This window comes from Cricetulus griseus (assembly GCF_003668045.3).
Source record: "Cricetulus griseus strain 17A/GY chromosome 1 unlocalized genomic scaffold, alternate assembly CriGri-PICRH-1.0 chr1_1, whole genome shotgun sequence".
Classification (NCBI taxonomy): domain Eukaryota; kingdom Metazoa; phylum Chordata; class Mammalia; order Rodentia; family Cricetidae; genus Cricetulus; species Cricetulus griseus.
This window is the reverse complement of record NW_023276807.1, coordinates 7,799,552-7,825,822: the sequence shown is the minus strand read 5'-3', so window position 1 is coordinate 7,825,822 and position 26,271 is coordinate 7,799,552. Positions and strand designations below refer to the sequence as shown.

The 26,271-nt window shown below is 41.0% G+C and overlaps 1 protein-coding gene across 2 annotated transcripts; it reads left to right on the top strand.

The window, feature by feature from the left end:
* Positions 1-2,320: 2,320 nt before the first annotated feature.
* Il1rl1 (interleukin 1 receptor like 1) lies at positions 2,321-20,022 on the top strand. 2 transcript variants are annotated; one of them, XM_027386751.2, is made up of 11 exons: positions 2,321-2,472; positions 3,206-3,406; positions 3,929-4,139; positions 5,089-5,263; positions 5,375-5,537; positions 6,912-6,980; positions 8,420-8,561; positions 8,809-8,954; positions 12,351-12,497; positions 14,041-14,208; positions 17,804-18,703. In XM_027386751.2, exons 2-11 carry the CDS (start codon positions 3,346-3,348, stop codon positions 18,193-18,195), a joined length of 1,674 nt encoding a protein of 557 aa, XP_027242552.1. In that variant the 5' UTR covers positions 2,321-2,472; positions 3,206-3,345; the 3' UTR covers positions 18,196-18,703. The 2 variants fall into 2 exon arrangements, with proteins under 2 accessions (XP_027242552.1, XP_027242553.1); XM_027386752.2 differs by lacking the exon at positions 3,929-4,139 and having other exon boundaries at positions 17,804-20,022.
* Positions 20,023-26,271: the final 6,249 nt, after the last annotated feature.

Below are 26,271 nucleotides of genomic sequence, written 5' to 3'. Positions count from 1 at the left end.
AATGCTTGAATATGTGTGTTTTGAATGTGACAAAAAAAGTTCCCAGTTCCTACAGTGGATTTACAGTAAGATCGGGGTACAGATAGCCAGCCTGGGAGGATTATAACATCTGTAGTTTAAACTAACATGCACGGTTGGCCAAGTCAAATGAATAAGCTTTGCATAATATCCCATTACAAATCATGCTCGTGCCACAGTCCAAATGGAAGGAACTGACTGCTGCCTCAGTACTATCAGAGGGATTTGTTCTAATTTGCTTCATATCAGAAATATCAGGGAACCAGATGACAAATAGTTTCAAAACATATGGCTTCAAAACTGTAACCCCAAATTGAGGGACTTAGTGCAAAATTACATTAGATTTTTATTCAGTTGATTTTGAAAGCAAGATAATTTGAAGAATTCATAAGGGGACATTTTCCAGAAAGATTGGCAGATACTGGACTGCTTCTGCTGGACTTGGCTACTTTACTCTCCTGTTTGGCTTATTGATTGGAGATCCTCTGTGTTCACATGTGCCTTATGCTGCCGGTTATGTAGTCACAAACAGCTATCTTCCATGTCTGTGAACCCAAACCGATGCTGAAATAAATGGCTTATTATTTCTTAAAGAACCTGATTATTGTTTTAATAACTCAAGTCCTGGTGACAAGAAGAGAGGTTTTGACCATGATAGTCTGTGTCTGTGTCTGTGTCTGTGTCTCTCTGTCTCTGTCTCTGTCTCTGTCTCTCTCTCTCTCTCTCTCTGTCAGTTGACCTGAGAAAAATGAAAAGAAGTTGACTTTTCTTGCTTCAACAACTTGGGTTAAATTATTGAATCAGTCTAGTCTGTGCTCTTATTTTCATCTATAACATTTGAATGATGCTGATGATAGTACCAAATTATGTAGTCTTGGATTTTACCCAGAATCTTGATGCGATCTGGATAATAAAAATCAAGAGTAGCCAGGAGCCCATGAGGCTTAAGGTCAATCCCCCAGCCAACAAAAAGCTTGGGATCTCCACCTTGCATAGTGTGTCAGATTAAGAGCTGACTAAACCTCTGGAAGAGATGCCAGGGGCATTCCCAGTCACCATAAGGAGCTATAGGGGACTGGCTCAAGGTGCCTTCGTAGCTAGCAACACCTCCACCCTTAGCCCCGCCTCTGGCTCAGTTCTATTTGGGGGCTAGTTTTTACAGTCAACCTGCTTGGGTTCTAATTCTCTTTGCACTGTGTTGTTTGGACTCCTCACTTAATCACAATGCCTCAATATTGTCATTTGTACTGGGATGAGAAGGACAGTGTGGCATTAGTTGAGTTGGGGAATGGAGAGCTGATATAGGCCAGTCACAGAGACCTGCATAAAGGAGATTCTTATAAAGACTTCAATTCTTTTTCTATTGGTGTGCTGGTCTGGGGATGGTTCTCAATCTTTCCTTTGTGTGAAGATGTCAAAGGAAGCCTCATAATAGAGCCATGACAATGATGATGTATAGTAAAGGTCAAAATCAGCCACTATCATTTGCTTCATGTAAAGCCCCAAGGGGTGATGATCGCCTTGCAGTTCGGTTATTTTCATCCCAGCTGAGAGTCATAACCTGATGACTGAGATGCTAGACTATGCTTTGGGCTGAGCCCAAGGCACTCTGTCCATTAAAAAATAACTTTTTCTTCCTCCCTCCCTCCCTCCCTCCACCCTCCTCCTCCTCCTCCTCCTCCTCCTCCTCCTTCTTCTTCCTCCTTTTTTTTGAGACAGGGTTTCTCTGTGCAACAGCCTGGCTGTCCTGGAACTCACAGAAATCCGCTTGCCTCTGCCTCTCAAGTGATGGGATTAAGGCGTGTACCATCTCTGGCTCTTGCAGAACATTTCTAAGCACCCATGTAGCATGAAGTCCTTGTGCATCTCAGGGTTCACATTCCCCGCTGCCCCCCTTGCCCTTGCCCTCCCCTACCTACTGTCTGTGGTGGTTTGTGTAATTGACTCCACCACAAAAGCTGATTGTGCTTCCTGCCTGGTGTCAGCCAAAGGTTGTGTTAGGGAGTTGCTGAAGGACAGTCTAGTGTGTGTGTGTGTGTGTGTGTGTGTGTGTGTGTGTGTGTGTGTGTGATTTGGAACTGAATGTTGAGACATTGAGAAAATAAATAGCATTATTTATCTCCACTGGAGTAATCCTGATAAAACAGGGGGAAGTGATTTAAGCAATTCTCCTGAAATGGCTTTTAACGTTGTCCTTATGGTTAAATATTTATGTGGTAAGTTTAAGAATTCTTAGTGAGTGAGACAGCAACATTTCTGAACAAGTCACGGATTTTGGCTAAAACTCAAATTTCATGGTGGGTGGGGTAGAAAAATTACAGGATGTCTGTGTGTTTAAAATGAAAGTGGGAGCATGTCTACATGGGTAGTCTACAGAAAGGAGACAACGGAATACCAAAGGCTGGGAAGTAGTCTCAGTGTCCTGAACTCATTCTCCCCAGCCCTTCATTTGGGGTAAGAATTGATGACTGTCTGGCTTGTAAAAGAAAAAGTATCTGCAATTCAAAGAAATACAATCTCTTGACATTACTAAGTATTTTCTTATTTGTTCCTACCTGTATCCCTTCCCTAGTGGCTGAAGGGAAAAAGCTACAGTAATTGATTCTTTTGTCAAAAAGGAAAAGGAAGGGGTTTAATTGTTTTCAGACCTCCAGCAATCCTCTGTGGCTCTTGAGAACAAGCTGAAGCAGTGACAATTATTTGAAAGTTTGGAGAACAGTCTTGAATGGCTTTTGGCTGGTTTTGGTTCAAAGTTTTCCTTCCTTAGTGCTTTTGTGACAGTTATCTGTGGGTACCGGAGTGTAAACCAATAGACGTGTGCATGTTGCTTCTGGCCTGCTACAGGGCTGTGGTTTTGCATAAAATTGCTTCCTAACATCTACTCAATTTTATGCTTCTGATTTTTTCAAATGTAGGAATTTGTTTTCTTTCCTCTTAACCTTAGCTTCTTCATAGTATTGCTCAAGAGACTGGTAAGGTATGATTGTGAAATTATCTAGTCATTGGGAGAGCTGCTCTCTTGTTTCAAGTTCAATAGGAATGAATGCAGCACAGTATACTTGAAACCTACTATAAGTAAACATAATAAATATGTGTTAATTGACTGACTCTCCTTTATGGTCTCTAGTAAGTAAAAAGCAGGGCAAGATAAATATTTTCCTTGTGGTTTTTTTTATTTCTTTTTCAGTGGCTACAGTGACTTCTCTTCTGGACCCTAAGTCAGACAGCACTCATCAAACACCTAGTGAACACATCATTACTATTCTGTGTCATTGATCCACCAGGGGACCTCAGCAATCAATCACCAGCACACAATTGATAAACAGAATGGGGCTTTGGGCTTTGGCAATCCTGACAGTTCTCATGTATTTCACAGTAACGAAGAGCAGTAAGTATTGATTCTCAGATAAATTGTATGCTTTTTGGCTTAAGTAATTCGGAGAAAACATTTGCTGCATTTCAGTTGCTTGCTTCTAGTTGTTTGGGGACTGAATTGTGTGCTACAAAATTATTTCCTCTTCACTCATTCTTTATGGTAAATCTCTCAGAAAGAATCCCTTATAGTGAGGAGATCACAATTTTGAGTTACATAAATCAAGATTTAACACAGTAGCTGCATGTGGGAGGCATTGCACTGTGAGTATTTATTGACTGACAATGTGTTCAGGTAAATATAGGTGCTTTCCCCGAGGAGCAAATGGAGACATAAGCTCAAACTGATTCCTTAGTCTATTGCACCGTGTAGAGCATTTAGTAAAGACTTCTGATTGTTGACTTATTATTTCTCAAAGCATCACAATATATGATCTCTTTAGAAATCTAATCGTGGATGGAGACATTGAGTTATATAAAGAGAACTGTGATCTTTTCACATGGCCATTTCAGGATCGTGTCCACATTTTCTTTGTAGGTCAACCATTCTGGGGTCTGGAAAATGAGGCTTTAATTGTGAGATGCCCCCAAAGTGCAGGCTCACTTTATCCAGTGGAATGGTACCACTCAAATACAAATGAAAGTATTCCTACTCAAAAAAGAAGTCGGATCTTTGTCTTAAGAGATCGTCTGAAGTTTCTACCAGCCAGAGTGGATGACTCTGGGATGTATGCTTGTGTTATCAGAAGGTATTGTACAGGAAACAGTGATGAGCCTTGGCTCTGCTCCCTTTTCACTAATGATGGATGGCCCAGCTGTCATTGCTTTCTCTCGGCTCTGCCCCCCACCAGTGGAATGGTTAAATTTATAAAGTGATTCGAACAAGGAAGTGTGCCTGAGAAGACAGCAGCCTGGTGGATGATAGGCTATGGAATGTACCACAGCAAGGATATATATATCTCCTAATTAGAAAAGTGCCCATCTTTTCTAGTGACCCAAGAACAACGAGTCATCCATAACTGTTGTCTGGGAGTAGGAACAAACTAGCATAACAAATGGAAGTCCAGAGAGTTGGCATTACAAAGATCTGTGTTGGGTGAAAAAGCTTAGATGCAGAGCCTAGACAAAGACATAGACTGCAGAGACCCAGGGTATATATCTTCAAATGCCCCAGTCTGAACTGCAATTGCTTCGTGTTTAGATTTCTCACTGCCTCTGGTACTCACAAAGTGTCAGATTATCCTAGGTATAGCTTGATGCCTAGGTTTCGAGACTACAGTTTCCAACCCATGCCCTTCTACTAGTTAGGTGTGTGGTGCACCATGTAACTTCTCTGTCTCTCAGTTCCTCATGTGTAAAATTCTTACTATAGTATCATGATCCAAAAGTAAAAAGAAAAAAAATCACTGTGAGACTAATATGATGTAATCCACAAAGAATGCTTATCTCTCCACCTGGCTCAACAAACAGGAACACAGATTTTACTTAGGATCCTAGCATTACAGTAGGTGAAGCCATTTTCAGAGGTTTGCTTCGTCTCAAGGGTAAGAAAGAAATCTTTAAAAGCTCAGGATTTTGATTATTTTGCAATAAGAGAACGGTATGCATCATTTTTGCAAGAGCAACATTGTGCAAGGGATAGAGTTGAATTAAGCTATCTCATGTATTACTTTTTAAATGCTTGCCTTCTTTCAATAGTCCAGACTTGAATACGACTGGATACATGAATGTCACCATACATAAAAGGCCTCCAGGCTGTAGCATTCCCAGTTATTTGATGTACTCAACAGTAGCTGGATCAGAAAAAAATTCCAAGATAACTTGCCCAACAATTGGCCTTTATAATTGGACAGCACCTGTTCAGTGGTTTAAGGTAAAAGGTTGAAATTTGGGGAGACAGGGGTAAAATTAGCACAATTGATGTAGTTGAAAGTGAAAAGCTCAGCGGGAGAGAAATGGAATGTTTTCCTTGTTGTTGCTTCAGAACTGCAAACCTCTTCAAGGACCAAAGTACAGGGCCCATAGATCATACTTGTTCATTAACGATGTGAGGCAAGAAGATGAAGGTGACTACACATGTAAATTCACACACACTGAGAATGGAACCAATTACACAGTGACTGCAACCAGATCATTCACGGTTGAAGGTAAGCTCCTGCCTTCAACAAGGTTCAAGATTCAAACAAAAACAAGAAGGTAGAACTGAATACTTCCTGTTGCATTTCCTATCCTCTATCCATAGTCTCTTCTCTTCTGTGTCCCATCCACACACTCCACTATGACAAGAAGCTGCTGTTGCACAGTAAGGTTTAGGAATTCCAGGGAAAGATTTTACATTATTGAACCAAAGCTATATATAGCTATTTTTTCCCCTTTGGAGACAGATTTTCAAGGATAACAAAGTATGAATTTACTTCTTTTTGGACTGATTTCCAGACTGTTCATATACCTAAATACTGGATGTTCCAGTTTCATATATTTTCTCAGCATAAACAGGTATTCTGCCTGATAGGAAATAATGGCAAGGGCAAAGTCAAAGAAGCTACTAAAGTCTGTGCATAGCTGGCTGAGTTTATGGATATAGGAACCACAAATATGGGGACCTGAGTGTAACAGGAAACAATGACCTTTACACACACTTCTGAGTGTTTTCCCGTCCTGGCTTATGATGCTTTTGATATCATCAGCGTCTTCAAAGCAAGTCATTTGCTTAAAAAAGTACTCTTTTCCAAATACATTTCCAATATTACAGAAGCCACTTGAGGAGGATATTTCCTAATCATATCTGATGGAGTTTACAGAATTGAGGTCTTCTGGGCATGGTTTCCTGTATAGAGGAGATCTCAACATCCAAGTGGCAATGAACAAGAAATGAACTAGCAATATTGAAGAAAATGTTTTGTTTAGAGCCTTTTCAGTACTCCATTGCATCATCAGACCACAGTTGTGTTTGTGTCTCTCATTGTTTAATGTCAACTCCTGCAATGTTTCCTAATCTCAACACCCTGAAATAAATGAGCACTTCAGAATGAGGGATTCATCCATGTTCCAAGAGACTTCCTGCTTCCCTCTGTCTCAGCCTCAGTGGCCATATGAAGGAGACCCCACCTCCCTCCCAAGGAGGAATGCAGTGGTGGAGGGTGTTGAGCAGCACACCAGTTGGCTCATGAATGCATCACTTTCATGAGTCTATTGACTGCCTGTTCTCTGTACTTTTCTGCCTATCCTACAGAATCATGGTTTTCAAATGATTGCTAAGTCACACAACTAATGTGTTAAACCAGCATTTGTAATAATGACATAGAAGAGAATAGACGATACCACAAAAAAGTGTCAGAGTAATTAGAAAAAGTATTGCTTAAAATATTTGTTTCATTGGTGTATGTGCATTGCCAAAGCTTATTTTCAAAACAGTTGACACAATGCTGTGAAATAAAATAGAACTATGAAAAGACCAGCTTATATTGATGACTAATCAATGTATTAATACTTACATTCTATTTCTGCTTTTTAATTTTCAGAAAAAGGCTTTTCTGTGTTTCCAGTAATTAAAGCCCCTCCACATAACAGAACCATAGCAGTGGAAATAGGTAAGAAATTCATTTGTTTGTTTGTTTTTTCAAGACAGGTTTCTCTGTGTAACAGCCCTGGCTGTCCTGAAATTTACTCTGTAGACCAGACTGGCCTCACACTCACAGAGATCTGCCTTCCTCTGTCTCTCAAGTGCTGGGACTAAAGGTGTGTGCCACCACCTCCCAGCTGATGGGTAAGAAATTTTTTAAACAACTCCCTGTTAACCTGGAAAATATTTCCTTATGATTTTGGGTCTGGTTTCCTATGGAAAGGTCATGTAATCAGTAGAAGGAAACTTGGGGATCATGTGAGGTTGCAGCATGGAAACACCTGTCCCCATCAGACCAAAATGCAACATTGTATTTGTACTGAGATTTGGAGTTCTTAGCTCTCACTTAAGCATCTCTTCTTGTTGTGGTCACTTCTACTTTTGAGTAACAGGTTCGGAGATGCTCAAAGGCACACCCAAGGTCATTGATGAGTGACAGTGAAAGAATAAAAATACAAATTCATGAATCTCTATGTCTCTTCTCTTTTTGGTTTCCATTTAAAGCTGGATAGAATGAAAAAAGACTTGGTGTCTGAAACACCACCATGAGTTGTGCCCCTTTCTTTCATCACCCATCTGTAACCTATAACTCTACCCACACTCCTGGCCTCAGTGTATCACTCTAATGAGCAATATGCTGTACATTCTTCCCTATTATGCCTACATTGTTATTCATCATTTCAGGGGAGTATGATTATATATAACTTCTTGTTTGTAATCCATCTTGCCACCCTTTTCTTTGCCAAAAAAAAAAACATTTGGTTCTGTATCATCAGTTCCAGTCTTGGGCACTACCGTTTCCATCTACAGTGTGGCAGCTTCTAATCCTTTCTCCATAGCTTTGCTGTTCCAGAGAATCTCTCATCCTCATGCTAATGATATGCCTCATTTTAGGCAGGCTTCTGGTGGGAACCTGTAGTCCAGGAAGGGAGGGCTGAATCACTGTTTGACTGTGGCCAAAATCAGCTCTGATGTTTTGAAAGAACATCTCAAGTTAAAGGGGGTGGGATGGAGCACTGGGAAGTAAGTACTTTTTGTGACTGATTACATTCAGGAAAATGGTTGGGCTGGGTAAAGGCAACTCATGGAGCAACAAGGAGAATTCCATGGGAAGAGACAGACATGGAAGGGACCAGTGAAAAAGAAACTCACATTTCAACTCTCTGCAACTCTTTCATGATTATGTGAGGCTGTGAAGTTAGGGCCAGCTTAGTTTTCCCAGAGACAAGAGGGTGGTGGGGCTCTGAGGAAAATGGAGACACTGACAGGGGTGGGGGTGGAAAGCAAAGAGGGAGATGAGGAGGGGAAGGAAGGAGATGAGGGCAGAACTGTAGAAACTTTACTACAGTGAGTGATGCCACTTGCAGAATTTAATTTTCCTCGTGAACCTCTTCACTTCCCATCTAGGAAAACCAGTGACTATCACTTGCTTAGCTTGCTTTGGTAAAGGCTCTCAGTTCTTGATGAATGTTCGGTGGCAGATTAATAAAAGGAATGTTGAAACTTTTGGCGAAGCAAGAATACAAGAGGAGAAAGAACAAAATCAAAGGTATTTAATCTATCGATTATCTATCTAGCTACATATGTATTTATTGAGACAACGTCTTACTATGTAGTGCTGGCTGGTGTGGAGCTTACTGTGTAGACCATGCTAGCCTCCTACTTCTTGAATGATGGGGTTAGAGGCATGTGTCACCATGCCTAGCTATTTCTATATTGAATTGAAACATCCCCATCCCCTTCTCACAGCTGGCATTTGCCAGGAAAACATTATCGGTAACATGTTGCTTTCTCAGTTCCAGCAATGGCATGGATTGTTTAACCTCAGTGTTAAGAATAACTGATGTGAGAGACAAGGATTTGTCCCTGAAATATGACTGTCTGGCCCTGAGCCATCATGGCATGATAAGGCACACTGTGCATCTGAGAAGAAAACAGCCAAGTAAGGACTGTCCCTCACCCTTAGCTTGACTAAAATGGCAGAATCAACTGTAAACTGCAGCCATTTTCTCAGAGGACTGTGCATTGCAGTTTGGTCCTAGAGAATTTATCAAGATCGTAGGACTTGTTGGTTTTCCTCATGAAGTGTGTTTCTCCTCTTGAGGATGCTCTTTAAATCTGGTCTTTCTAGAATGTTTCCGTCTTCCAGGAGGACTCTGTGCCACTGTATTCCTCCTCTCTCTATTCCCCCTCCTCCCTTTTCTCCCCACAGTCCTCTTCATACTCTTCACCTTCCTTTGCATGTCCTCTCTTCCTTTTCCCTTCCCTCTCTTCACCTGTAAGTGGCTTCCTCAGTCATCCTTTGCACAGTCCACAAGAGACATTGGTGCTTATATTGGGCTCAAAGTGGGAATAAACATGTTGTGTCTCTTTGTGTAATCTTGTCATGGAAAACAATTTACAAACTTTCATCCAGAGTACTTATCGATGTCCTTGCTTGGTCTTTGAGTTTACAGCTACTATCATCCTGATAGATAGATGACCACTTTGATTCCATTTGAAAAGAGTGGAGAGAAAATATTTTTACCCTTATCACTCTCTTTTATGATACTTATCACTCCCCTAATGGCAATACAACTAATGTAAAGATTTTTTTTTTTTTTAGTTTCTTTCAAATATCAAGAGGGTTGGGGAGGGAGAGAGATACCAATTCTAAGCTGATAGCAATATGTGGAGCATTGGCTTGGATGAAAACATTGATTAAAAAGATAGGGTGGGGTACAAACTTGATATAGTCATGCCATGTCTCTGCCTGATGTGGTACTTGGGATTTTTATTATTTTTGTTTGTTTTCACTATGGGGACCAACCAGGTCTTGAACTCAATAGAGTTCCACCTGCTTTAATCCCAGGGACTGGGATTAAAGGTATGTGTCACCGTATTGCTTTGGTTTTGATTTTAGCCTCTGACTTGTAAATATTTATATAAAAAAAAAGAGTTGTGATTCTCAATGACCAGAATTGTGATGATCAGACTCATAGATGACTCTTAGTGCTGTTGTATTCCTCAAAACATTAGGCATCTGCCCTGATAATGGTGTTAGGATGACTGTGGGCCACAGCACTGTGTTATAGGACTATAGTGGGAATAGTTAATTTTACAGGGAAAGGGAAGCCACATACCTACTCTCACCCAGCATGACCTTGTGTCCCTCCTCTGCTAACAGTATCTTTTGTCTAGATTTCTGAATATTTTCTAGTTATCTTTGTTTTGGAATTACATTTGTGTTATCTGGAATTTTATATTTGTTTTTTTTTTTTGTGTGTGTGTGTGTGTGTGTATGTGTGTGTGATTTTGTACTCTCTGGTTTATTTTTAATTCACCTGTTATTATTCAAATCAACATGTTTATATTGCTTCAACAACTCAGTATATTAAATAAAAATTGTCTCCATTGCCGTTGGATTATTACAATGAATTCTTTTGTTTCCGAAATTCTGGTATTTCTTACGTTTGAAAAACAAAAACTTAAAAAAGCCTTCCTCTACATATTTCTAAACACTGTTATGTGCAAATTTACTGTCTGCTATACCCATAGTACACACACATATTCAAAGTTTTCTATGCACAGGCCAGATCTAATGACTTTCCCTTAGAATTTCTCATTTATCACCACCACACCTATACTATCCGTTAATTTCACTAAGTGAGGAAGAAAGGGCAAAATAAGCCCAAGGGATTGCCAAGTACTGTAATCCTAGACTTAGCACTCAACAAAGATGACATGTTCCTGTTTATAAACACTGACAAGAAGCATTTGAGTCTAGCCATTGATGAGAAAATTTACTTGTACTTTACAAAGTCATAAGCACTTAGATAAACATTGAACATCAACTTTCAGACATGTCTTGAATCAAGGTCTTGCCTCTTGTTGAATGTGTTCAGCTATCCACATAGGTAATTTGCCAGAAAGAGTCCCTATAAGAAGTAGATTTCCCACATTTCCCTAGCATGTATCCATTTGGACTTTTAGACAGTTTTTCCAAATGAGTTCCTTGGGAAGTTCTTATTTAAACCTAAAGAAATAGAGACCACAACCTCTGGCCTGTTTTAAGCTCTCTCCTCATGTTTGGATCACCAGAATCTGATGTCTTGAGTTTATTGTCCTGCATACACACAATGGTAAACTATCAGGGGTGGTAGAGGAATTTGTAAGTACTAGTAGAGATTTTCATGTCAGATCTTGGGGCCTCTGCATGGGGACTTACAAATAAGATGAAAAAAGAACTACTTCCTAGGTTGGACTTATGAGACTCCTCCTGTTCATGTGTAAGCAGCACCACTCCTAAAAGTCTACAAGGATCATAAAGTTAAAATTGCCAAGAATACCATGAATGACAACAATTCCTATGTTAGATTTGTATGTGTGTCTTACAAATTCCTGAAGTTGGGAGCCATGTCACTTGTTTGTTTTGAGAAACAAGAAAATGTGGGACCAAGCTCAGAGATAGCCAAAGGAAGATCTCAATAGTGGATGGCACCAGCATTATAGAACTGAGTAATTTGATTTCTCCATTACACATACTCAGTGACCTGCAGTCTTCTTTTCTACATCCCCTACCCTCTAAATTCAGTAAGTCCTCTGACCTACTGACTCATGCTCCTCAGTGTTGCCAAAAAACATTTACCTTGCCAATTCCTTTCTTATTATTTCATGAGGTTATATCCTCATCTTCCCCTCAATCACTTACCCTATTATATTCATTGAATGTGTCATCGCCTCCTATAAAAACAAGCTTTACACTATCATCAGATTAATTTTGGTAACAAGAACTTTTGTTTACAACACTCCGTTTTTTCATATTTTGGCAAATTCCATAGCAAGAGTTTCTGGTCAAACATAGCCCTAACCACATCTTCCACTGATTCTCCAGGCTGAAATTTTGTAGTTCTCAGAACACATACTCCCACCTCTGCATATGGCTTCAGCATCCTCTATGGACCAGAAGGGGTTGCTTTTTCTGCATCTTTCTAAATCCTCCCCATCCTTTAGTGATCTCATTCTACAGGAAAACCTCATTATTTATTCTAGCATAGAGCAAGCTCCCTTCAAAATATCTGTCAGTTGAAACCTCTTATCTCCTTACTTACTTGGGTGTTTACATGTGTCTGTGTCTCCTTCACCTTTAAGAACACTATGCTAGCAAGCCTCAAGGCTTGCACAGAATATGGGATAATACAATTGATTTGTTGATTTTGAAAGTATTCATGAAAATCAATGTTCGTTATTGGGTGAGAATGTTGTGAGGTTTCAAGGGATGTCAATGTTGTACCCATCCATTCTATCTTATTTTACTAATGCTAATCATAGTTTTTCTCTTCTCTCCATCCCTTGACAGTTAATCATCAAAGCACCTACTACATAGTTGCAGGATGTAGTTTACTGCTAATGCTCATCAATGTCTTGATGATAGTCTTAAAAGTGTTCTGGATTGAGGTTGCTCTGTTCTGGAGGGACATAGTGACACCTTACAGAACTCAAAATGGTGAGTGTCAAGTTCAAGATTCTCTTGTCAAGAAAAAGTCCCACGGTGACTACTGGTATGCTGCTAAACCCAGTTTTCATTGCCTTTGTAACCTCATCAATGAGATCTTTGAGTCTACATAGATTATATTCCGTGCTTCTCCTGTCACTCCTTGTGCTCTTGGCATTCATCTCAAATATTCTCCTTGGTGGAATTACTATTCTGAGCAAGCCCCTGATAACAGAATCTGTCTGAGGCCCACAGAGGTTTCAGTGTTTCGGGAAATACCTGTTGATAAAACTTTATGAAATGATAACAATAAAATCACCCCTGCTTTTCAGGTTTGAGCAAGTGAAGAAGAAGCACCAAGCACATGCTAATTTTCCCTGAATCCTTGTTCTATGAGTACACACTTTATACATGCAAAAAGAGTGCTGGTGAAATGGGAACATTTACCTTTATTTGAAAGTGAACAGGTTAGGTATTTGTGGATGAAGGCATCAACTAGCAGGTGGTTGTTTGATTTGTGGGAAATCCAGACCCTTTATGAAATTTTACTACCTTCACTATTAGTCTTTAGCATATGAACTTCTTCTGAGGAAGTGTTATGGTTCCCGTAGATCCTTGATTTTGCCTTTCTAGGTCAACTGAAGCTCTAAAAGATTAAATGAAGAATTTCTGAAAGAAACAAGTATGAGTTTTAAGTGGAACATGATTCTGAGATGAGTGATAAAATCAGTGTCCTGCTCTGTCTTGCCTGGGAAATGATCCATCTGTTAATTCAATGTATCCATGCTGTATGCTACCAGCCCACTAGTCAGTGACTATATTAGTTCCCAGGTTTTCTGTTAAAATACCACAGTGCTTGTGTTTGAGTAACCATTGTTTTACTTTGAGATAACGGCCATAAAGTGCTAGACTAGTGATGCTGTCAATTTTGTTATAGTGCATTGTTCCATCTTGATCATGGATCATTAGTTAGAGTTGTTAAAGTTTTACTGTGCCAAGTTTATAAATTAGTCATAGGTATGTGTGTCTAGGAGAAAATGTAGAACAGTGGGATCAGTACTGTCTGTGGCTTCAGATATCCACTGGAATCTGTGTGATGTGCCTACGTGGGAAATGTGTGGGGAAAATGTAACAGGCAACAGGCACAGAAGGAGACCCCTATTGATAATGATAAATATTAACAGCTCATTAGCAAACTTGAAGAATACTGAACAGACTCTGTTCTCTACCATTCAAACTAAGATGTCAGAAACAAACCAACCAAACAAACACCAACCAACCAACCAACCACAACCAACCAACCACATCAACCAAACAAACCAACAAACCAACCAACAAACCAACTAACCAACCAACCAACTTTTGTTTTAGAGCGGTTATTTCCTGGTCACATTATATAACTGCGGGTTGTTGGTATCTTTTGATTTTATGAGTATTTGGGAAGATGAAGCATATTCGCTAACAGCTATACAACTTGGTAGGGACTGTCTCTCAGCAGACAGATGAGAGATTTTAGAACCAATAATGAAGTGGTACTTCTTGGTTTCATTCTCAGATGGCAAGCTCTATGATGCTTATGTCATTTACCCACGAGTCTTCAGGGGCAACTCAGCAGGAACCAGTTCTCTGGAGTACTTTGTTCATCACACTCTGCCCGATGTTCTTGAAAATAAATGTGGCTACAAGTTATGCATTTATGGGAGAGACCTGCTGCCCGGACAAGGTAAAACTGCCACCACAGGTCAGGCATTGAAATTCATTGAAAAAAATCTGAAAAGGTGACCAAGAGACGGCAATGTTAGGTGATGGGGGTGGGGTGGAGGGGGGAAGGGCATATGGAAAGGGAAAGCAATAAAGAACCCAGGGCAGCTATAAGGGGTGTGAGGACAGCAAGGGGTGGGAGAGATGAGGAAAGGAGAGCCATAGAAATCCACTTTGTAAAAAAAAAAAATCATTATGGTATCTAACATATTACACATAAATTTTTTAAAATGTAAATGTAAAAAAGTTACATAGAGTATTAGTGAGAGTTATATATTTGCATTGACACTTTAATGTATCAGGTGAAAGATATGCACGCTTTCCTACACTGCATTTTTAAACTTAACGTTCATAGTAATGAGTAGAGGCAATTCTCATTTTCATAACATTCGAGCTATAATGGGGAATTTAGCTTAGAATATTTACTTTGTAATAAACACATATTCATGAAAAAAAATTCATGAAAAGAGATTTGGCCTCCTTACTGATTGGTGAAGGACTTTCATTGATCGTTTATCTCAGACGCAAGACCAGAGACTAACTATTGGTTGATTATTTTGAGATAGAATCTTTCCTGCTTTCCCAGGCTTGAAACTCACCATGGGTTCAAACTCAGGCTGGGTTCAAACACATGACAATTATTTTGCTGGTCCAAGACCAGAGCTTTTAGACTGTTTCTCTCCGGAGATGCTCATTATTTACTCTTCTTATTCCACCCTTGTCCTGACAATGAGATGTTCACAGTAGTGAGGATGGAATATGGTGGTATCAGTCAAAGGCTTCACCTGTGCACTAGTTGCTATTGCCCCAGTTTTGTTTCCTTTGCATTCCTCTAGAATAACTCTGAAACTTTTAAAAATTAAACATTACATATTTTCCCCCTTTCTTCCCTCCGTTTAGTCCTTCCTCCTTTTCCCTTGAAATGAAAGCCTTTTTCTCCCTTTTGTTATTGCTGTGCGAGCACTCGCGTGTGCACACACACACACACACACACACACACACACACACACACACACACACACACACAGAGTACCTCATCCCATTTTGTGTTACATGTATGTATGTGATTTCAGTGTTGCCACTTGGTATTACATAATCAATTAGGGAACTCATGCCAAGGAACTCTTTTACTTTGACTATTCCTTAGGTGTCTGTAAGTGTTTTTATTTGTTTGTTTTTGTCCATGGCTTGGACATCATGAGATTTCCCCTTCTATGCTAGCATATCTGTTGGTGTTGTACATTTTCAGGTCTTGTTTAGACAGCCATATTGTTTAGGTATCATGAGTGAAACTGCCATGTCATTTCTAGAAGATACAACCTCACAGCAGTTGACCTGGTCTTCTGCCTCTTAACAATCTTTCCTCTCCCTCTTCCCAGATATTCCCTGAGCCTTAGGTGAAGGAGCTTCATTGTAGATTCCCAGCTGTGGCTTGGCACTGCACAATTGCTTGCTCTCTGCTTTTTGACCAGTTGCTGTTAGCTGTAATTGTCTCCATCTGTGTTTCTGTGTCCCAGGGGCTAGCTGGAGGATCTATGGCAGGAGGGGTCTAGAATCTCAAGAGTTATGAAGTGGGGAGGTCACAGTCTTTTACAGTTGGGCAGAACCATCTCTGAAAACATCTTATTCTCTCTAGGAGACCTAACATAGATTTGGAAAAAAAAGATTTTGACTCTGACATTCAGAGCCTATAGTGAAGATATTTGAAAGAGCTAACAAAGTCCTGCTGATTTTCCTCAAACTGTTAAATAGTTTGCAAATTGTATTTTCAGGGCAGCAGAACAGTGCCTTCTGTTTCTTACTATTCTTAGCTAATCTCATGTACTTTTGACTATTTCATCACAACTCCAGCCATTTCAACACACTTTTTTTTCTGCCCTCTATATGTTTAGACCAAGAGTTTTCTAACTTTCCCTGTCAACTTTTCTTCCATTCCTCAGAGGTCAACAGTGGTTTAGAATGAGAATGGGGAGAGAACATCATAGGCATACACCTAGTGAAGCTCTTGTTTACTTTAACTTTTTAAATTAACATGTCTACTAAAGGAGAGGGATTTAAGTACTGATGCATTAATAGGCATGTGCACAGAGCAATCTGGTTTCTTCTCAAATATCTGATCAATGCTTATGGAAGACGTGAAGATGTACAAGTTAGAAGGATGCAATCTTAGTCTTCTTAGGGACACTCCCTGCTTTGTCATCTCTCCCACAGATGCCTGTATGGGTAGAAAATAGTGGTCAATGGTCACTAGTGTTCTTTCTATGTCCCAAGTCTGTTCAAGGATCTGTAGGAACTCTACTTGTCTATGAGGATATACCCAGCTGCCAGATCTTCATCTCTTTTTCCCCACTTCATCCAACTAATTTTTTTTTTTTTTGTCTTTTGAGACAGGGATTCTCTGTGTAGCTTTGTAGACCAGACTGGCCTCGAACTTACAGAGATCCACCTGCCTCTGCCTTCTGAGTGCTAGAATTAAAGGTGTGAACCACCATTGCCTGGTGAACCAGCTAATTTCTATTAACTCCTCCATATCAGCCAAGCTCAGATGCTTGGATGCTTGTATTGTCTTTGTTAGATGGCAGCACTGTCTTGTGGATGGTTTCCACTTCTCCTCTCTCAATGCATGAACCCTGATCTTTCCTCCACTGTAAGCACAGCAAAGCTAAGAGAACACTGCTCTTCACTTAGAAAAAGCTGGTAGCTGGCCAGTGCACTGTGCTTATTTTCTTGCTAGCTGTCTTCCAGTCTCCCCTGATGTCCACTCCATATCCCCTTCCATCCAGGATGGAAGATCCCAACCAGCACAAAGTTCCATCTGTCACCATTTCATTCCTTTCCTCATTCCATCTGTTTAGAAGTAACCACTGCTCTCTATGAAGATCTCAAGTTGCTCATGACTTCACTTGTTTCATGTACTTTTACCCTCTGCAGTGAGTTCTAGTTGGGTCATATTTTTTTTTTTTCTAAGTCCACTCAGAGCATCACCTTGGCCTTGACTCAGGTACAAAGGAGGACTTTGAAAGGAGATATGACTTTTCTTAGGATTATTTTTTTAAAGCATGGGTTGAATCAGTTCTCCAAACAGAAATCATTGTGGGGTAAAGTGACCCAGGACTTCTCTTGTGACATTGGTCAGTTGGGAGGATCAATGCTTGGTGAGTTTGCATCCTTTGGTGTATGAATTAAAATGCTGACCATCTGCTAAACATGTCAATAGCCAGCCTAAGAAGATAATAGATTAAGAATGAAATTTCAATGAACCTGAAGTCTAAGTCCCCCATGAAATGATAGACTAAGAGACCTTCACTTTTCTGGGCAACTGGGAGGACTCCTCATTAGCATTGATTTGCCTGGCTAAACAGAAGGCTCCTTGGACAGATATTTTTGTAGCAAAAATCAGTAGCATCATTTCTAATTTCTGAATATGACTGCATCAGCTCAGAATCTCCCAACAGACTACAACAATAAGAACTTTTAAATGTCCAGAACATTCTTGATTCAAATATTAAATGTACAAAAGGAATGACTGGAGGTCTCTCTCCATCTCCCGACTCTAGACGCAGCCACCGTGGTGGAAAGCAGTATCCAGAACAGCAGAAGACACATGTTTGTCCTGGCCCCCCTCATGATGCACAGCAAGGAGTTTGCTTACGAACAGGAGGTTGCCCTGCACAGTGCCCTCATCCAGAACAACTCCAAGGTGATTCTTATTGAAATGGAGCCTCTGGGTGGGGCCAGCCCACTGCAGGTTGGAGATCTTCAAGATTCTCTCCAGCATCTTGTGAAAATGCAGGGGACCATCAAGTGGAGGGAAGACCATGTGGCCAACAAGCAGTCTCTAAGCTCCAAATTCTGGAAGCATGTGAGGTACCAAATGCCAGTGCCAAACAGACTACCCAAGACGGCGTCTTTGAGTGACAAGACATGCTTGGACCTGAAACAGTTTTGAGTTGTGGCCACTCAACTCTGACCACCCAGAGTTGGATGTGTCCCAGCAGCTGGGCAGTGGAGTGGACCTGTGAAGACTTGGGATGTCAAGGGTAGCAGCCACAGTCCCAGTTAACAAACTACTCTAGTTTGTTTTCCTGCTTGTGGGTGGGGCCCCACCTCTCTTCTCTATGCTCTCCTTTGCCCATTTCATTCGTTTGGGGCACAAGAACCTCTCTGTGCCGTTTCTTCTCCTCCACTTCTCTCTTTCTTCTTTCCTTTCAATCCTCATCAATAATTTACTCTCTGGCTATCAAGCTGGTGCTTCTAGAGTAAAATCTGATTCATTTCTAAGAGCATCCTCATGCCCAGAGGCAGCACACCATAGTAAATCACATTCCCAACACACCAGAATTTCATTCTTATATTTTTAACTTGTCAGTTACCCAGTTTTGTCATGTCAATATCATCAAATTTTTCAAGTACCGTATCCAAGTTGCCCTTAAGTAAATCTTTTTTTCAGTTCTAAATGTCTTTCATGTAGTTTTATTCTCTTTAGAAATATTTTCTCACAAGAAAAGCAATAAAGGTATATTTGAAAACAGAAAGTAAGAAAGAAAATATAATAAAAAAGCAACCATAACCCTGCCATCTTAAGATTAATTTTGGCAAGTAAGCCTGTATTTTAAATATAATTAAGATGTATATATGTGTAATTTGTATAGCTGGGACTTACAATACTGACTTTGCATTTTTCCTATTTATCGCCATAATGAAACTCGGTGGCATGTCACTGAGCTTCTTTAACATTTACAGACGCTCAGGGTGCCCCAACTCAGCTTGTGCTGCAGACTCCAGCTAAAGTGGTCACTATGAGAAACAAGCCTGCTGTGCCACACCATCACAATCACAGCTACTGACTCAAATATGCTTGTCACCGCAAGACAACTGACTTTTTGTGATACTTCTATGGAATGTGTAGGGAATTTGGACAGAACAGACAATCTGTCATCCAAAGGTCCTCTGGACTGTCTTCTTTAGGAGAACACACATGCTCTGGGGGGCATGGATCTTCAGGAGTGATCCAGAGCCAAGAGTTGTATCTTACTGGCACCTGGAGTTTCGCTGGTGAGCCCTGCTTGGGTTACTCACTAAGTGACGGCATGCCACACTGAAATGACAATGGAAACAGAATAGATACTAACTCTTGAAATAGAGAGCAGTCTTGAACTCACAGTCAACGTACATTTCAGAGTCCTGACTGCAGAGAAGTCACATACCCAGAAGTCTGTGAAAAGCATGCAGAATCGCTCCTCTTTCTAGGGACTCTGTGTTCTTAGTCTGTACCCTTCAGTTGGCTTGCCAAGTAAACATGCCCTGAAGTTCTGTTTAAAGGCTGAAGGTTTAGCTGAAGATGATCCGGAATTCAAGTTTGCCGGTGCACCCATCCCGTGATTGAGTTTGCTAAATCCACTTGCCCCACTGTAGTGGATTGCTGTGTTCTTATTATAACATTATCTCCTATAATTGAATTGCTAAAAGCCGACCCATGAAATGCATGCTGTGTGTATAACTAGTTCTCACAGCAGAATGTGGGATCAGGAAAGAATTCTTGCTTTGGGCACCTAGCTCTGCGACTGTAAGTTCTTTAGCAACCTCAAATAGAAGTTTTCAGAGGTCAAATGAAATGTAACACCACACCAGCTTCTTTTGCTAATAGGAAATAGAAGAGTTTGGACTTCAGAAACAGTTCAGTATGCACTGTTTGGAATTATGAAACTTCATTGTGTACCATGTGAAGCTGACTGTATTCTGTGATTTATCTTAATAAAGATATCCGAAAATAAAATTCTCTCCAGTCTCATCCCTGGGAATAGGTGATTCATTATCCCTGCTGCCTTACCCACCCAAAATGACCCAGAAAACTGTTATTAGTTCCTTTTCAAGATTATTATGATAATTTAAAACTATTTGAGTTTTCATATATACATATTTTAGAGACATATTCTTAGTTTCCTAGAAAATTCCACTTAGGATTTGGATATTAATGTTTATAGAACCCATAGTATTGTTCTCTACCAATTGAACTGTAGATGGAGTGTCTCTGTGTCCAAGAAGTAAGCTCTGTTCCTATAGCTGACTCCCGAATAAACATACTGAGACTTATCATTAATTATAAATGCTCGGCCAATAGCTTAGGCTTGTTACTAACTAGCTCTTACAACATTAATCAACCCATGTTTCTGTGTTCTACCATGTGGCTCAGAACTTATCTTGATACTAAAAGTCCATCTTCCTGGGACTGCTTGACACCACGATTTTTTTCCCCAGTATTCTCTCTGCCCTGAAAAATTCTTCCTAGCTATTGACCAGTCAGTTCTTTATTAACAACAAGAGCAATACATCTCCACAGTGTACAGAAGAATCATTCCACAGCATCGAACAATGAGTCGAAAGTAGATAACCAGTCAGCATTCTCTTCGTGCATGTTTTAAGAGTTCTAGCTTATTATAAAAATCTAGAAACACTCTTTGTCTTCCTTTTCTTTTGACCAAATTTCACCTCTACGCGTCCAATTGTGAATTCCGACCCATTCAGGAGGCTGGACATCCTGGGCTGCTACTGGTTCTCTGTTAGCTCTGGGAGCCTGGCAGTCTTCAGGACTCTCCTCCAAGGGCCTCCTCTCTCTTCTCTCCATCCCTCATCCTCCCTCGTGCAGGAGTCCTAGGTTCTTAGCGCCCTCTGCCAGAAGGGTGTGGTGTGCTCAGGTGATAATTTTTGTTTTCTTTTTTTTTTTTTTTTTTTTTTTTTTTGGTTTTTGGTTTTAGGAGACAGGATTTCTCTGTGTAATAGCTCAAGCTTTCCTGAAACTCACTCTGTAGACCAGGCTGGCCCCGAACGCACAGAGATCCACCTGCCTCTACCTCCCGAGTGCTGGGATTAAAGGCATGGGCCACTACAGCCGGGACTACCGGCTCTACCACCAGTAGAGAGTAAATGGAGGCGCGCAGGTCTGGGGAAGCTGGAGGCGGAGGCGGTGCCTCTTCTGGTGCCCGCGGAGACTGGGACGCTCCACCAGCTTTCCCACAGCAAGGTCTAGGGCTTTAGCTCTGAGAACTTGGGAGCTCATAGGTGAGCGGGGCGAGTGGAGAAATCAGCACCGGCTTGGGCGGGGAGCGGGGAGCGGGGAGTGCAGGGCATCCCAGACCCCAAAACTTGAGCGCTCCTGAGTGGAGCAGCCCATTTTTGGAAGAGCCCTAGACTTCAGTTCACCAGTTCACAACTCCGGACTTGGAGCGACTTTCACCCCGGGCGGTGCCCACCTGCTGCCTTAGCTTTTCTTTTCTTCTTACTATTCTGTTCTTCCCCACCCGGGCCTTTTTTTTTTTCCCTTAGCCCTCAGGGTTGTCTGATCTCTTTAATCACGCTCTCCTGCCTGGCCTCACTGCCCCCCCCCCCCCCCCCAATTTCTTTCTGGTTTCACAGTTGTGGGCCTGGAGGGAACACTCTCACCTACTGTGTGAATTCAGCTTCTCAAATGTAAGTGACACAGAGACCACCGACCTGCCCTGCCTATGAGACACTTCTCTGGAGGTAAGGACAGGCTCTGATGTCCCTTCCCCACTCCCTGGGGGCAAGGATCCTGAAAACAAAAATCAATGTGAGGCGCGCGTGCGTGCGTGTGTGTGTGTGTGTGTGTGTGTGTGTGTGTGTGTGTGTGTGTGTGTGTGTGTACGGATACTTAGACTACAGGTTTATAGTTCCTTTGCAGAGAGATGTGAGGAGCTGGAATACAGCCACAGTTGATTTTATTCAGTGCTCACCCCCTGCTGACAGTGTTCAAAGCCTTTCTTCAGCCTTGTTCCAGTTGTGCAAACCTCAGAGACAACGAATAGAATAGGCAGTATCATCAGGATTAATAAATTGGGAGGGAGTTAGAGAGATTCGGGAATTTATCTAAGGACGTCCATCTAGTAATAGATCGGAGAGTCACATTTTATTTTTCTTGATTTCAAAATCTTTGTGTTTAATCAAGAGGCATCCAGAGGTGAGAAGCCCCCCCAGTCACAGTATTGTCAATCAATAACTGGGGGAGCTGATTTATGTAGGCTTTGGGGATAGTGTGATCCCCCTCACACAAGCACAAGAACACACACACACACACACACACACACACACACACACACACACACACACGACTAAGAACACCTGCTTTAGGCACACAAGATGGAAAGGCAGGGAGCCTTCTCTCAGGGACCTCTGCAGAAAGTGGAGGCTGGTCCATGAGGGATGGAGATGCCACCAGGTAGGGTTGGCTTGGACCGGCAAGCTTCCTGGGGAATCCAAACACTGAATTACATTGCAAGGGTCCTGGAGGATAGGAAGGAAGGGAGTATGGTCTGTGTGCCTGGATCCACACTTCGGCAGGCACACTTGGGGAGTGTGGAGATAATAGCAGCAGATAATTTTATTCAAGCACTGTGAGGTGGCCGGTAGTGGTTTTCTCAGCCTTATTGATGGAAAACAAATTTCACACATCTTTTGTTTTAGGGCAGAAGTGCATGGGTGTGTCCAAGATCAATTAATTACACCTGGCTCTTTCACCACTTTGCTGATGATGTAAAAGACTTATGCATTAGAGACTGTAGAGAAAGGACTGTGTTTAAAGAAAAAAAAATTCACGATAGCCCAGCTCAGTGTTGGCATGCTCGCCTTGCCCACCTTCAGTTCTCAGCATGGAAAAAGAACCTCGTGAGGTGATGCAACTCTCATCAAGGCGCCTTGTGTTAGGGATCTCTCAGTGCTGTGTTTCGCTAATGAATGGGTGACATTGAGGCAATGTTTTTACCTGTGAGTCAGTGAAACTCACTGTCATGGACTTGGCTGTTTTCCACTTTCCCAGCCTCAGGTTCCTCACTGGGAAACCTTAAAGGAGCTTAACATCCATGTGTTCAGTTGAACTGGGTCTTTTTGCTTTTTGTATTTTGTTTTCTAGAATATGTTTCATTTCCTTGTGGTAAGACCCCCAAAGGGGATGGGACAGAATCAGGAACTCAGGGCACGGTCACTTTGACACCCTGTGAGGATATTCTGAAAGTGCACCCTTGCCTGGGGGGACAAAGATACCGCTCACCTTCCTTCTATGCCACCAGGTCATTACAAATTTGGAAGAGAACTTCTTCAGTCTAGAGAAAATTTTATAGCATTGGGTAATTGAGTTTGTAACTACTCTTTGTATTCATGGGTACACACATACATACTTGTACACATTAATTTTATATGAACTTTGAAGTGAATATATATAATATAAAATTACTGAGTGAACAGCTAAGTCCTAACACCAATATAGATTGGTGGCTTTCTATCTGTTTACACACTGGAGTCAGTGGGGGAATTTGGAAGATTCAGTGGCCCAGGGTATCCCCTGCCATCTGTGTGGAGCCTAGTCTGTCCCCTGCCATCTGTGTGGAACTCAGTCTGTCCTCTGTCAGCTGTGTGGAGCCCCAGATGTCCCCTGCCAGCTGTGTGGAACCCATTCTGTCCCCTGCCAGCTGTGTGGAGTTCAGTCTGTCCCCTGCCATCTGAGTGGAGCTCATTCTGTCCCCTGCCATCTGTGTGGAGCCCAGTCTGTCCCCTGCCAGCTGTGTGGAGCCCAGGCTACAATATCTTTCCGTGCTATGTTTATTGGGCATCGTGTTTGTCAAAACAAACTTTTGACGGCGTCATGCTTTAAAAAGTAGAAGATGGTTCAGGTGTGCAGTGAATTGAATGATCACTGAGGACTCCCATTGTCTTTATTTTATGGATTTGGTTCATTCATCAACTCAGCAAATAAAGCAACAAGCAGACATAGAGTGGCACATGGTAGTTAGTAGCGATTACTATGCATAGATAAGCAGAGTGAAGACAAGAGAAAGTGGGTGTGTGTATGCTTGCACACATTTGCTCCTGGGCAAGCACCCTGTCTGTGCTGGATTTTTCATAGATGCTCTGGGAGACCCTGTACATTGTAAGTGGTTATCAACAAACTTCAAGGGGAAGGTGGGGCTACTTGATTAGACAGAGAAATAATTCATCGATGTTTGGGAAGTGGAAATTTATTTCAGTTCTGTTTCCGTGGCAAGCAAAATTAGTATTTGTAAATTTAAAAATAAGTCAAAGGAAAAAAATAATGAAGCTGTAAGGGTGGAGGAAATATGGGCAATCATTTGTTTTACCACTGAGTAAATAAAAAGGAGTGATCTACACTTAAAATTTAATGGGAAAAACACACATAGGAGTATTGGCTTAAGTGCATGGTTATAAAATTTCCATATGCTAATATACCAAAAGAGAAATTAAAAGTAAGTTAAACAAGTTGGGTAAAATTCCAAGCATTGGAGATGGGGGAAAGAATCACTTTCTGTGAAAAGGTTCATGAGCATGAAATGTAAAACAGCTAGTGTTATGTGACTATTTGCTTTGTTTATAATAAGAAGAAAACACAGATTCAAATAAGCAAGAGGCCCTGCCCTACTTAAACAGCCTCATTAGACTGAAAACTCAAGGCCACGTGTGCTGTCCTGGGTGTGGTAGAAAGTGTTCTTCACCCTTGAGGGAGGAGACAGAAGCTGCAAGAGGTTTCTGGAATGTGGTTGGGCAGCATTCTTCTTGCCTTGGTCCCCTTCACGGTCCCACCATATCCGAGCACCAATAAAACGATAAGAAATAAAAACAAGAGTGACAGCCAAAATTTAAGTGACACTTTTACTATTCTCTGGATTTTTTGTTTAGGAACACTTGTAGCCACCCTATCAGCTCTGGGAGATAGAACTGTCATTCCTTTCTATGGATAAAAGACTCAGAGTACAGCTTGGCTATGTGTGTGCTCTGCCGGTGATTGTTATGCTAGTAACGTAAGGAATGAAGAGTCAGACCCAGCCAGGCTGTGCCAACAGTAGCACTCCATAAAACTGAGCTATCCTGCCTTATGAATGAAGATGGCCATGGGTTATTGTGTAAAATAGTTCATTTTGTAAGCCATAGGACATGCACATGAGGGGGGGATCTGAGGTGGTAATTAGAATAGCAAGAACAAAGAGAAGTGTAAGGTAGAAAGACCTTCAGTGCTTAATTATCAAGAGGAAATACAAGACACGAAACTAATTAGACATCATTTCATTATTTGTAAATGTATCCAAAAAGTACCAGAAGTGCACAAAAATACTATACATGTTGAGAATATCTTCAATTTTCATCCTTTGTTTTGGATATATTCTACGTTGAATAGACACTGTTTTACAAACTAGAAAAAAAATTTAATGAAGGAAAGAAAGAAAGATACTTCAAGGTTACTGAAAAGCAAAAACAAAACAAAAACCTCAAAAAAAATCACAAAACTCTAACAACCCTTAAAATTCCTACAAGCAAAAAATATAATGTTCTGTTCTACATCTACTTTATCACTGTTTGGCTGCTGGCCTGTAACAGGTCACTTCTCAGAATAGCTCTTTTTCTGCAAGTGAATTTGGTAGTTAGTAAAACACCAGTTTCTTAAATTCACAGACACAACTTAAGAAGTACCGTAGAACATTCAAGTACTATACACTCTCCCACTCACACAACTGTGTGGATAGCATCTATTTTTTAGACACCGAGGTCTTAATATGTCTCACATGGAAAACTAGTAGCTTTTCAGGATGCTGAATCATTATGTAATTTTATTTCTTGTTAGGGCTTAAAATTGAAAAGGAAAAAGAAAACTCAGTTTCTCTTGCTAGTCTGTGACAGCCTTAGTTGCAGAAATGGCATAGAGGAAGTCACATTTCACATTCTACCCGAGACAGAACTATTAGACAGTAATAGAAGGTATGCGACTGGGTGCTTGGTACTTTGTTCTAGTTTTACTCTGAATGGTTGGTACTTTCCATGAACAAATGTCCTTTTTTGTTTTTATACTATTCAGTATGTATCAGTATATATTTTATATTCAGTATATATTTTATGCTATATCATCTCTTGCAAATTGGTAGATGTTTTTGGTAGCTTTATCATGAAAGTCTTCTCCTGTGATTGACTAGTTAAGATGGGAAGTGAGTGGCAGTTGGGGTATTGCTCT